The 12,405-nt window shown below is 66.8% G+C and overlaps 3 protein-coding genes across 4 annotated transcripts; 1 reads left to right on the top strand and 2 right to left on the bottom strand.

Moving 5' to 3' along the window:
- Positions 1 to 3,281: 3,281 nt before the first annotated feature.
- Positions 3,282 to 5,640, top strand: GPATCH4 (G-patch domain containing 4). 2 transcript variants are annotated; one of them, XM_072846809.1, is made up of 8 exons: positions 3,314 to 3,364; positions 3,431 to 3,520; positions 3,816 to 3,889; positions 3,978 to 4,070; positions 4,295 to 4,402; positions 4,578 to 4,678; positions 4,823 to 4,873; positions 5,002 to 5,640. In XM_072846809.1, the coding sequence occupies exons 2-8, from the start codon at positions 3,445 to 3,447 to the stop codon at positions 5,468 to 5,470; spliced, it is 972 nt and encodes a 323-aa protein (XP_072702910.1). In that variant the 5' UTR covers positions 3,314 to 3,364; positions 3,431 to 3,444; the 3' UTR covers positions 5,471 to 5,640. The 2 variants fall into 2 exon arrangements, with proteins under 2 accessions (XP_072702909.1, XP_072702910.1); XM_072846808.1 differs by having other exon boundaries at positions 3,282 to 3,520.
- Positions 5,641 to 6,105: 465 nt separating this feature from the next.
- NAXE (NAD(P)HX epimerase) lies at positions 6,106 to 7,852 on the bottom strand. The gene is made up of 6 exons (XM_072846810.1): positions 7,647 to 7,852; positions 7,106 to 7,214; positions 6,903 to 7,013; positions 6,643 to 6,756; positions 6,410 to 6,557; positions 6,106 to 6,327 (listed from the first exon to the last, which is right to left on the bottom strand). The coding sequence occupies exons 1-6, from the start codon at positions 7,835 to 7,837 to the stop codon at positions 6,125 to 6,127; spliced, it is 876 nt and encodes a 291-aa protein (XP_072702911.1). The 5' UTR covers positions 7,838 to 7,852; the 3' UTR covers positions 6,106 to 6,124.
- Positions 7,853 to 8,203: 351 nt separating this feature from the next.
- TTC24 (tetratricopeptide repeat domain 24) lies at positions 8,204 to 11,485 on the bottom strand. The gene is made up of 8 exons (XM_072846468.1): positions 10,738 to 11,485; positions 10,446 to 10,658; positions 10,237 to 10,365; positions 9,942 to 10,063; positions 9,492 to 9,826; positions 9,325 to 9,398; positions 9,069 to 9,201; positions 8,204 to 8,303 (listed from the first exon to the last, which is right to left on the bottom strand). The coding sequence occupies exons 1-8, from the start codon at positions 11,483 to 11,485 to the stop codon at positions 8,204 to 8,206; spliced, it is 1,854 nt and encodes a 617-aa protein (XP_072702569.1).
- Between the last annotated feature and the right edge of the window lie 920 nt (positions 11,486 to 12,405).

Genomic DNA, 12,405 nt, shown 5'->3' on the forward strand with positions numbered 1-12,405 from the left:
CTGGGGTTAGGAGGTCATGGAGTGGGATAGCTTGGAAAAAATGTGTGTGTGTGTGTATATGCATATATATTTACACACATGTATGTATATTGAGCTGCTGCAGCAGCATCTTTGCTCAACTATGGGAAGTGTTAAGGAAGGGCTAGAGGTAGAGCAGGCTGAATGATGCTCCTTGGCCTCTCTGCTCAATTCTGCAGCATTTCAGGGCAGAAAATCCATGATTTAGAGAGTGGTCAGGACATCGCCAGCTCGCTCGGCTGCCTGCCAGCAGGCCCTGACCATGTCACATTCAGGTCCATATTCACGTTGCTCTGACTTGGATTGTTTTTAATTTCTCCAGCAAGTTGATACCTTGTTCCCTGCAGTTGCCCACCCGGTCCCGACCGCGTTTCACCGGGGTTTGCACGCGGGTGCAGCATTCCCAGCTCACGGGGTCGGCTGTGCTGGAGTCGGCAGCGCCAACCGGCGTGGAGCCTGTTCCCGGGGCAGGGCGGAGACTGGGATTTGTTGTTTGCTCCCCTTGACATTGGAAACAACAAAATCGCAAGTCTTCCAGCCTGCCCCAGGGCTGAAGGACACGCGGGTGGTAAAGGGTCCCGAGAGTCTCGCCGGAGCTGCCCTGGGGAGAGAGAAAGGGAGAGAGGTGGCGTTCGGGTACCTGCCCTTGCTGTCTGCCTCTGTATGGCCCCGGGGAGGGTTGGGCTGGGTCTGGCTGATGCGCCTGTGCTTGTACCCATGGGTGCACGAGGGGCTGTGTCACCCACAAAACCCAGTGGGTTACTAACATGCACTGGGAGAGGGTCCAGAGTGCCAAAGGGGCTTCGCAGCCCTTGTCCGCTGCTGGCAGCGGTGACACAAAGGACAATGGTTGTGCCCAGTGTGTGTCCCCCCCAGTGCCGGCGATGGGTCTGAGCCCCAGTCCGGCCCTGATCTCCTGTTTGGGAGCCTGGAGTGTCGGTGGACTGCTCCAGCCCCGTCTCTGCCAGGGATGGAGGAGAAGCCTCCCACGCCGCTCCGGGAAGAGTGTCTGCTTTGGGCAGATTTTGCGGTGCTGGGATGTTCGGTCCTGCCCTGTTCCTGGGTGTCCTGGTGGGAATATCCCCAGCCTTGCTGCCTCGGTTTCCCTGCCCCGTGAGCCACATCTGGGGTGCGGCCGTGAGACGGCTCCTCTGTGAAGGTTATTGCCGCTTTTTTTAATCCTAGCAGACAGAGCAGATAGCCGTGAAATATGGAGCAGTCAAGGCTGCTGCCCCATGGACTCGGCGCTGCTGCGGTCTCTCGGCTCGGTGTGACCCTGGAGATAAGCCCCCAGTGCTCTTACCAAGGGGAGCAGGAGGGGAAGGCAGCAGGCGCTGGGATGCTGGGGCTGGGCGGGAAAGCAAAATGCAAGGAGACGCAGGAGCGATGCTGGCGGGGCTGGAGCAGGGGAGGGGATGTCCCTCGACCCCCTCAACCACGCCAGCGAAACGCTGCTGCTGTGTGCGACGGTGGCAGCAGTGCAAAGCACGGAGTCGGTGTCTTTGCTGTATGCGGGCGCACCCCGTTGCACAGCATGAACACCACGTGCGCCCCGTTGCACACCTTGCACGCCACACACCCCGCGCAAGCCCCGTCATGCACCCCGTTGCACACCTTGCGCGCCACGCACCCTCTGCGCGCCCCGTCGTACGCCTCACCGCACCCCTGCTCACCTGGGGGCTGGTTGTCCGTCCTCCCCACCGACTCTCCCGGCTGGTGTCGGCGGAAGCGGCGACGTGCAGGAGTTCGTGGCAGCTCTGGGCTGCTCCTGCCCAGCCAGAGCACGGTGCGAGCAGCCGCGCAGGGAGGCCGAGGCGTTTGCAGGGGGACACCCCCGCGCACGCTGTCTCCCCGCTGGACCACGTCCTCCTCCCGCTTTAGGAAGCGCAGCTTTGCCAGAGCAAAGGGAGATCCAGGGGACGCCGCCGCGGCGGTGCGCGTCTCCATCCCTGCGGCGTCACCTGGGCCAGACCCCCTGGACAGCGGGGCGAGGGGTGCCAGAGCGGGGTGCCTCCGGCTCTGCAGGTGCACCCGAGCCCAGGGTGCCAGCAGCTGCCAGCGTCTGGGAGTTTTATAGCGAGACTAGCCTGGCAATAGGCTGGCCTTGGTGACAGCTTTGAGTGGCAGCTGGCGAAGGGACGGAGCTGGGAGGGACAAGGACGCAGCGTGGCTTGGCCTGGCCCAGCTGCGCGATGCTCAGGGCCTGGGGCTGGGTTGCCCCCGGGCTGCGCATATGGGGGCCAGAGGGGCCGCGGCACCGGCTCCAGAGCTGGCCCTTGCCCACTGCAGAGCCCTGGAGAAAAGCAAACAGCCCCCGGCTGCGGGGCCAGGCGCCGTGCCGTGGCTTCCACCGGGCTTTCCGGCCGGACACGCGTGCCTGCGCGCACACGTGTGTGCACGCACATGCACACGCACCCTCTGAGGCTGCGGAGCCCTCTCTGCCCCCGGCCCACACGCAGCGGCACCGGTGCAAAGCAGGCAGCGAGCAGCAGGCACGCGTGCCGTGCAACCGCGCGGGGAGCGGCGTGCGTGCACGCGACGTGCGGGGAGCGGGTACGTGCAGGGCACAGGCACCCGGGTGCAAAATGCTGCGCGCGTGTAATGCGCCGTTAGCTGCGGGCGGGCGTGCGCCCGTGGCACACCCAGGTGGTGGGGACAGGGGCGGTGTGTGTGTGCGTATATGTGTGTGTGTGTGCGTGTGCACACGTCTGTGCACGTGCGTGCCTGTGCATATGCACGTCTGTGCACCTGCATGTGTGTGCATGCACGTGTGCATGTGTGCGCATGTATGTGTGCATGTATGTGCGTGCATGCATACGTGTGCACACGTGTGGGTGTGTGCATGTGTGTGCGTGCGCATGCACGTGAGCACGTGTGCATGCTTTGTATGTGTGTGCATGTGTCCGTGTGTGCACACGTGTGTGTGCGTGTGTGTGCATGCGTGCGCATGCACGCGAGCATGCGTGTGCATGTGTGTGTCCGTGTGTGCGCACGTGTGCGCGCCCGCTTGTATACGTGAGTCTGTGTGTGTCCCCGTGTGTCCCCGTGCCCCTGTGTCCCCGTGTCCGTGTATCCCCGTGTCCGTCTGTCCCCCTGCCCCCCGGCTCGCGCGCGCGCACCCCTCCACACCACAGCCCCGCGCCGGGCGCGTTCCCGGCCACCCCGCGTACGCATGCGCAGAGCCCCCTTCCCGGCCGCCCCGCCGCCGTCCGAGTGCGCCTGCGCGGCCCCTCGGCCGTGAACCCCGCCCCGCCTGGCCGCGTGCGCACGCGCAGTCGGCGCTTCTTGCCGGGCGGCACCGGCAGCGCGTGGCGGGCGGCGGCGCCTGAGGGAGCGCGCGGCCCGGCGGGTCCCGCCGCCATGAGCTGCCCGGAGCCGCCGGGTCCCGCCGCCATGAGCTGCCCGGAGCCGCCGGGTCCCGCCGCCATGAGCTGCCCGGAGCCGCCGGGCCGCGGGATGCGGTTTGCGGAGAGCCAGCTGCGGCGGCACGGCTGGCGGCGAGGTGGGGGCCGGCCTGGGGTCCCCCCGCTCCGCGGCGCGTCCCGCCATCCCTTGATCCTCCCTGAGTGCCCCCGGCCGTGCCCGGTCCCCGGCGGTCCCTGGCCCTCCCCGCTCTGACGGGCCCGTCCCCCGGCCGTCCCCAGCCCCACTTCCCGGGGGAGCAGGGCTCGGCTTCGCGGCTTCAGCCCCCCCCACGCCGGGGGTCTCGCGGCGGCCCCAGCCCCCGGTGGCCTCCCCCGGTCGCGGGGGGGTCGGGGGGAGCCGCTGCGGCGAGTGACGGGTGCCCTTGTCCCCAGGGCGGGGGCTGGGGAAGCGGGAGGACGGCATCGCCGAGGCCATCCGGGTGAAGGTGAAGTGTGACACGGCGGGGGTGAGTGCAGCCCCCTGCCCCGCCGGGGCTCGGCGGCAGCGGCCGCCGGCGGCTGCAGCCATTTCGGGGGCTCCTCTGCACCCCGCAGGTGGGATACGACGCGGCGGAGCCGTTCGCCTTCCACTGGTGGGACCACGTCTTCAACAAGGCGGCTGCCAACATCGCTGTGGAGGCCGGGCAGGTAGGAGGGCTGGGGGGTGGCGGGGGGTACCCCGGCTCAGCCAGGCAGGGGAGGGCTTTGGGGTCCCTTTTGGTGGCCTTTGCGCTGCCGCTATATGTTCCCGCGGTCCCTAACAACGTGCAGCACCTTGTACAGGGACCGTGGTGGCAGAGAGGTGCTGCCGGAGGGGGCGAAGCCCCTCGGACAAAACGCTCCTGAGCCCTTTGCGTCTCTCTTCCCCCCAGGATGGCATCTCCATGAAGACGCTTTCTGAGCAGGGAGTCAGGATCAGCAACAAGAAGCCCCGCAAGGCCGGCAGCGCTGGCAGCATGCTGTACGGCCGCTTTGTGAAGGTAACCGGCCCTGGGGACGTGGCTCGGGGAGCAGCTGGCGTCTCTGTGAAGGCTGCTGTGAACTCTGCACCCCCCCTTGCAGCGCAGCCTCCCCAGCCCATTGCTGCTGTGGCCCCCAGGGCCCACTTTTCCTTGTCCCCCTTTCTCACGGCCCCTCTGCCTCTCCTTGCTGCAGTCAGCCACGCTCACAGCATGCGGGGAGGAGCCCACGAAGCTGCCCACCGGCTCAGAGAGCAGCGAGGAGGAGGAGAAGCTGGACCTTTCTTCGGCCAGGAGGCGAGGCTGGGGGCAGCGCTGCATGCCCCATCCCCACAATGCGGCAGTGGGGAGGGACAAGGGCTGCGAGGGGGAGCCCCGGTCTGGATCGCGCTCCCCCCCATGCCGATGCTGGGGGTGACACGTCCTGTCTGTGTCCCGCAGGCTGACAGATGAGGAGCTGATGCGAGCGTGCGGGGGCCGCACGGCACACAAGTAAGTGGTTGGTGGGAGCTACACGGTTGGGTTCCCCCCTCCTGGCAGGGGCTTCCGAGCAGGCTGGGCTGGGGGGCACGTTCCCTGCCAGGGAGGTGCCGGACCCCGGCTGCCCGTGATCGTTGCAGGGGTGCCCGTCACGGCCTGACCATGAGTGCCAAGCTGGCACGTCTGGAGGAGCAGGAGCGAGCCTTCCTGGCCACGTACCGACACAAAGAGCGGCAGCGTGAGCCCCCGCAGAGCAGCCCCCCAGCAGGGAGGCAGGAAAAAGGGAAGAAAAAAAGGAAACAGTCCGGGGACGGAGGTGATCCTGAGATGCTGCAGAGCCAGGAGCCAAGCGGAGAAGAGGAGGTGGTGGGAGAGGAAAGGAAGGCTGCAAAGAAGAAGAAGCAGCAGCAGCAGGAGGAGGAGGACAAAGAAGAGCCAGTTGAGACAGAGAAGAAGAAGAAAAAGAAAAAGAAGAAGGAGAAGAAAGAAGAGGAGGACAAAGAAGAGCCGCCTGAGACAGAGGTACCTCTAGAAGACACAGATGGGCCAGACCATGCTGGGCACAGCCCCAGGAAGAAGAGGAAGAAGAGGAAAAGGGAGCCAGAGTGAGCAAGGGCCAAGGCTGCCGTGCTGCGCAGCTGCCGGTACCATCTGGCTGTGAGGGTCCCGATCCTGGCTGATGGGTGCCCAAGGGTGCTCCTGGCTCTTCCCAGGTGGAGCCCAGCGCCGTGGCCCAGCTGCACGTTTGCTGCCTGGGGATGCTGGGCTGGGACTGGTTCGTCTGGAGCTGGATCGAGCTTTATTTCACTCCCTGAACCTTCCCCCTGTCAGGGGTGACGCCAGTTCCCACCAGGCCCATTTGCCATGGGTCTGTCACAGAGGGACACAAGGGGACAAACCCCACAGAGTATTGAAATATTTTTTTCAAGGGCATGAATAAACCTTTATTGCAGTGAAACTATCCTGAAGTACGAGATACGTGGCAGACCCCGGGGATCCTGGATCACGTCTATACCTACAAGCACTCAAATCAGGTAGCAACCCCAAACAGAGCCCGCCTGGCAGCCGCCCCGTCACTCCCAAGCTCCTGGGGGCTTTGGTCTGCAGTGAACTTCGATCCCGCTGGCAGAGTTGGGTAGGGCTGGAGCCCAGTGAGGTGCTGAGCATCCTCCTAGCAGAGAGCTGCGGCGTTGGCAGAATCAGGCCCTGATCTGCTGTACGAAAGCCTAGCCCGGCACCTCAAGCCCCTGCGGAGCCCCAGCCCTAGGTCAGCTGCAGGACGCAGTCCGTCTCGGGGTACGGTGGCAGGTTTAAAGCGTATTTCTTCTGGAGCGCGGCAGGCACAAACCTGCCCCCAAGGAAGTGGTAGCGGCCGGTGAAATGCATTGCTGCCTTCTTGGGTGCCGTGAGCGAGATGAGCATGTCGGGCTGGAGACCGTCCCCCTTCCCCTTCTCCACGTCCCAGCCTGCAACAAGCCCCGAGGCCAGGCTGGAGCCAGGAAGGCTCCGGCCGAGCACCTTCCTCCGGTGGGTCCGGGTGTTACTCACCTGAGGGGATGTCGATGCTGGCGATGGGCACCGTGACGCGCTCGAGGGTGCTGAGGATGCTGCTGAAGGGCTCCCGCACCGCCCCCTTGAAGCTGAACCCAAAAATCGCGTCCACCACCAGGCCGTAGAGCTCATCGATGAGCGCAGCCTGCGGCGGGGAAGGCAGCGGGTGAAAAACAGCCCCGGGCACGGCTCCGAGGGCGGCTGCTCCCTAGCCAGGGGCGGCTCCTCACCTCGGCCGGGAACTCGGGGAGGAAGGGGATGTCCATCTTCTGGCACTGGGTGGTCAAACCTTCAAACAGGGGCTTGTTGGGGCGCTTGGGGTAATACACGGTCGGCTCGTAGCCCTGCAAGAGCAGGAGGGACCTGAGCAGCGCTCTGGCACCAGGAGCAGCCAGAGGATCGGGAACCCCAAAGCTTGCGGGTATGGGGGTGCAGGGGGACGGGCACCCCCCCCGGGGGGAGCATGCAGCCGCCTGCACGAGAGACTCACAAACATTTTCAGGTGTCGGGCGCAGACCAAGCCATCGCCGCCGTTGTTCCCCGGCCCACATACGACCAGCACGGCAGGCTGGCTGGTGGTGAAGGAGCTGGGTGGGTAGGCCTGGCGTGGGACAGGAGGCGCAGGGTTACGCTGGGGAAGCGGGGCCGCGCCGCGGGACCCCCAGGACCCCCGCCTGCCTCCCGTGTGCCCACCTTGGCGATGGCGGTGGCGCAGCTCAGCCCCGCCAGCTCCATCAGCTGGTCCACGCTGAACTTGTACTCGGTGAAGAGCTCCTGGTCGATGGCCTGGGCCTCCTCCTGCCTGCGGAGGGAGGATGGCACCCCTGGGGACCTCGAAACCCGGCCGGACCCCCCCCGGCTCTGCGGGGTCAGGGCCAGCCCGGGGGCAGCTGTGATCCCCTTGACTTTGCAATGGGGAGCATGGGGGGGGACACGATGTGGGGCGACACACACGGGGGCCAGGGTCCACCCCCCCCGTGCACCCCTGCACCCCCGTCCATCCCACCCGACCTCTCTGCAAACCCCCCCCGCGCCCTGCCCAACCCCTTACCCCCCCCCCGCGCCCCTCTCCACCCTGTTACCCCCCCGCACCCTCCCTGCACCCTGCGGACCCCAAACTTCCCCGCACCCTCTACCGCCCTCCGGCCGCCCCTGCAATTTTCAACTCCCATGCGCTTTTGGGCCCCCTCCCCGTGCACCCCCGGGCCCCCGCACGCCCCCTCCGCAGCCATACCCGAGGAAGCGGAGCTCCCGCGGGCCGGGCCCGGCGCTGGGCCCCTGCATGGCGCGGTGAGGGCGGCACCGGGCCCGGGCCCAGCTCCGGTCCCAGCCCCAGCCCCGGCTCGGGCAGCGCCCGCCCGCCCGCGCCCCCGCCGCTACCAGCAGCCCCAGCCCCAGCCCCAGCAGCGCCCGCGGCCCCGGCATGCGGCGGGCCCGGCCCGGCACGGAGCGGCCCGGCACGGAGCAGGCGCAGGGGCGGCCCCGGGGCGGAGCGCCCATCCCCGTGCCGCGGGGCGGCGCCGGGCTCGGAGCCCGCGCTCAGGCGAGACCCGGCCCCCTCCTTCCCCCCCCCCCCCCCCCCAGCCCCGGGACCCCCGGCACGGAAAGGAGAACGGCAAAGGAGCGGATTCAAAGATTCAAAACCGTGTTGGCTCAAGCACCGTGAACGGGCTCCCAGCGGCAGCTCGGCCCTGCCCCACCGGGGGACGCGCGGGCCCGGCCGGGCCCTGCTGCCCGGTGACGCTGCCGGGCCCCCGTGGGAAGCGGCCGCGTCCCCGCTGTCCTCCACCGTCACACGAGGCTGCAGATGAGGGACAGCGTCCCGCTCCTCGGGCGGGGCTCCCGGCTCCCGCGGGGCCGGCAGCCGGTGGGGTCGGCGGCGTGGCGGTGGCTGCGAGGCCGCGGAGGCGTTACGGGGCGCGGGGGTGCCCGGTGGGATGCAGAATAGGGGGTGCGGGGGGGTTTCATACGGGGGCGTGTGAATCCACCCTCAGACCTGCTGCCCCGTCTATAGGGCTGGGCTTGGGGTTGGCTACAAGGTGCCAAAATCCCAAGCCCCTGTCATTTTGGGCTTGGGGACACGGCCGTTGCAAGGAGCGGGGGTGTCCCGAGCGCTGGTGGGGGGTCTCCATCCCTGAACCCTCCCCTTGGAGGACACCCAGGAGCCCAGAACACCCGTCCGCTTCCTCGCCTACTCCTCCAGTGCATCACCTACCTCTTCGGGGACCTCAGCCGGAGGGCTTGGGGGTCACGATGCCCTGTGAAACGCAGCATGAGAACCGCAGCCCTCAGCTCGCTGGGGAAGCGAAGCTCCGGTTGTGTTTGGTACTTACCTGGCCGGAGGCCGCCGTGGTGCGACGGGGCCGGGCGCGGGCGGGTGGTGGCCTGGTTACTGGGAGCGAAGCAGAGGAGGCCCGTGGAGGTGATGGAGAGCATCTGTGTGACGAGCTCTCCCCGTCGCATCGTTACCAAACCCTCCCCAAATTCCAGCTTGAATTACCCCAGAATTACGCATCTTTTCTAATCTCTGGATTTTCGCCTTTAACCATGAGGAGTCCCCGGGGCGATGCCATTTGCCGCGTTACGTTTGCTGCTACTGCAAGGGTATTTGGGTGCAAGGAGCTGTATTGGGGTGCCTCCCCCCTCGCCCACCCACCTCTTAGTGTGGGGCTGACTGCGACACCCTGGAGCGGCGCTGGGACCATCCTCATCCTCCCCAGAGGCGTCCAGGTGGCCGTGTGGGTTGCGGGGCTGCAGCGCGGGGCCGTCAGCCGGGGCAGCTCCCATGCCTCCGGGGAGGAAGGACAAATAGGCAGGAGTGCGGGACCAGACCGTGCCGAAGCCTTGGCTCCGGCAGAAATCGTCTGTATGGCTCAAGCAAATTGTCTGGGTTTTAGTTTGCACCCTCTTACCTGGACGCCCAGGACGTGCTCCAATCTCGGGCGCGTACAGCTCGTCCCCAGCCTGGGCTTTCCCCCCGAAGGACCTGGGGTCAAAGGAAGGGAGATTTATCTCATGGGTGATGCTGGGAACTCATCCACGGAGGAAGGAGGGACAGGATGGCAGCTTTCCTACTCACACCTCGCTCCCCCGGAGCCGTGTCCCGCTGGCGCGGGGCAGCGTGGAGCAAAACCGCAGCTGGCCGGGGTCCTGCTGGGATGGAGGGACGGCCTGGGGCTTACACGCACGTGTCCCTCTGCCCACTGACCCCTGGTGTCTCTCTCCGCCAACCCCTGTCTGGGGGCTCGGTCCCCAGCACCCCCATCTGCCCCACACCCTGGGGGTGATGCTCACCGGGGCTGGGGCGGGCGCCCAGCCAGCCCTGCAGGAGAGGTGGCCGTGGAGGCAGAGCTGGTGCTGGATGGCGTCGGTAAGCTTGCGCACGACCCGCTCGCGGGCAGCTCTGGGGGTGTCCTGAGGAGGAGAGAGCCCGCGCGGGCTGGGCCGAGTGGGTCTGCTCCCAGGGCTGGGGCAGTCGCCCCGTGATGCACAAGAGGCTCCAGCCTTGGGGGTTTCCCCAGCGTCTTACCTGGCAGTGGGAAAGCAAAGTCAAGGCCTCCTTGTAGTGCCCGATGGCTTTCTGGGGGTCTCCCAGGTGGAAGCAAGCTGCTCCCAACCCCTCGCACGCTTGCCACTGCCCTCGCACGTCCCCTGGGAGGCAAAAGGCAGCATCAGTGCTGGCCCAGCGCGTCGTAGCCAACGTCCCGGGGAGGGAGCATCGCCGATGCCCTTTGGATCCAGCGCACGCCTGGCTTGAGCCCGCTCGGCATCCGGATGCTGCAGAGCCCCCAGCGCGGGGACGATTTACCTGCGCCTCCCCTTACCCGCGTCCCGGAAGGCTTGCAAGGCGTGCAGGTAGTTCTCTGCGGCAGCCTCATGGTTCCCGAGCTGGCTGCAGGCGTACGCCAGGTTACCAAAGCACTGCCCCTGCGCCCTCCGGTTCCCTAGAGCGCCTGGAATCGGGAACACGAGGCTCCATCCCGAGCCGGCACATCCGGCAAAGCCAAGAGCAAGAGATACCGGTGCGACCTACCGTGCAGTGCCGCCGCTCGCCGGTGCCAGCCCAGGGCCCTGCCGAAGCTGCGCAGGGCGTTGTGGGCAGCACCCAGGTTCTGCAGCAGCGCAGCCTCCCTGCGCCGGTCCGGCTCGCCACCGCAGAGGGCAAGGGCCCGCTCGAAGCTCTCGGCAGCCAGGGAGAAGATGCGGAGCTGGGAGTAGCCGAGGCCGATGTCGTTGTGGAGTTTCCCTGTGGGGCAGAGAGGAAAAGCTGGGTGCGGGTGCTGCTCCGCAGGGCACCGAGAGGAAAGGCTGCGGTGCAGCGTTACCTCGCAGGGCTGGGTCGGGGATGCTCTCGCAGAGCGAGCGGCACTGGGCGAGGACCCCCGCGATCTCCGCCGCCCTGAACCGTTGGCTCTGCAGCATGGAGCCGCTCGCCCTGCTCAGAGCCACCGCGGCAGCCTCGGGGCTTGCGGCTGCCGCGTAGGTCCGCGCGGCGTCCAGGAAGCAACGTGCGGCTCGCGCCGGCTCCCTCATCCCCAGGTAGCAGCAGCCCATCTGCACGCGGGTCCCTGCTCGGCTGCCAGCCTGCACCGCGTGGTCGTCAGCTTTGCCAAAATACTCCAGAGCCTTCGGAAAGTCCCGGAGCCCTTCGTGAGCCGCTCCGATGTTGAAATAAAGGTTCCCCAAGTGCTCCCTGCTCTCCCCCTCCGAGGGCTGGGACTGGAGGAGGAACTCAAGGCCCTTTTTGGGCTTCCCGGTCTCCACGTAGGCAGCCCCCAGGTTGAAGGCACAAGCCCTGCGGAGCCGGGGGCTTGCTGTGCCCCCGGAGAGGAGAAGCGCCTTCCTGAAGCACCCCACCGCCTCCCGCGCATCGCCCAGGGCCAGCGCCCGGTGCCCGGCTCGCGTGAGCCCCTCGATCTCGGCCGCCCGCCCCGCCGCCTCGTCCCTTCCCTCCTGGGCATCTTCCCCGGCCTCGGGTTTCTCCTTCCCTTTCTTCCGGCTCTTCTTCATGACGGCGGGGGCTGCGGGGGCCGTGGGCTGCGCTCCTGGGTTAGCAGCCTCCTCCGAAGCCATGGGCAGGGGGAGCGACCTGCCTGCAAGAGAGATCGATGCAGCAGGCAGCCCGAGCCAGCCCGGTCCTGGGATTCTTTGAAACGAGCAGCGTTATTTTACATTATTAAAAAAAAAAAATTAGAAAAGTCTTGTAGCCTGTTTGCTGCTAAAGTTTCAGGGAGGAAAAAGGCTTTTCCATGGAGGACCCCAGCCCAGCTTCTGCACTCGGTGCCTGCCTCCTGCAAACCTTTGTGGTCGCCAGAGAGGAGGGGGGGTCACTGGAGGAGGGGGGGGGGACGCCGCAGCACGGGGTGCGCGTTCCCGGGGTGTCTTTTTGAGAGGCAGAATAACCGGTTGCACGCACTTACTGTTTGCTCTTTGGGTGCAAAGGGTGCCGAGAGAGCGGAGGGGAGGGACAGGGCATCACCGCCGCTTGCAGCTGCGTCGCTGCTGCAAACCACCGCTCTCCGGGCGGGGACGGAGGGTGGCCGAGGGGCCTCCGAGTCCCGCTGGGGCTGGGCTGCCTGGAAAGGCGCCCGGAGCAGGTCCGCAGCCCCCCGGATGCCGGATGCCGGTGCCTGGGGCCTGGTGTTGGAGCACAGACAGCTTCTGAACGCCAAGAAAACATCAGGGTCGTGCGTGGCACGAACAAACTGGGACAAAGCCAGGTCTCCTGGGGAAGGCGCGTTCCCGCAATGGCTCGCCTGGCTCCAGTTTCGTCTCCGTCACCGGTGTACAGTGCCATGGCAACTTGGTTCAGCAGCGCCGGTGGGAACTGTGCGATGGATGGCACAACCGTCCCCTCGCTGTCCCGGCGAGCTCATGGCAGGCGCTGTGGACTTGTTTAATGAGGGGGCAGGTTCGTGTTTCGTGGTTTGGAGCAGAATGATGTACGGGCACGGTGCGGCGAGGGGGAAGGACACCCCAGGGCCGGCCAGCAC

Source organism: Ciconia boyciana, chromosome 26 (assembly GCF_034638445.1).
Source record: "Ciconia boyciana chromosome 26, ASM3463844v1, whole genome shotgun sequence".
Lineage (NCBI taxonomy): Eukaryota > Metazoa > Chordata > Aves > Ciconiiformes > Ciconiidae > Ciconia > Ciconia boyciana.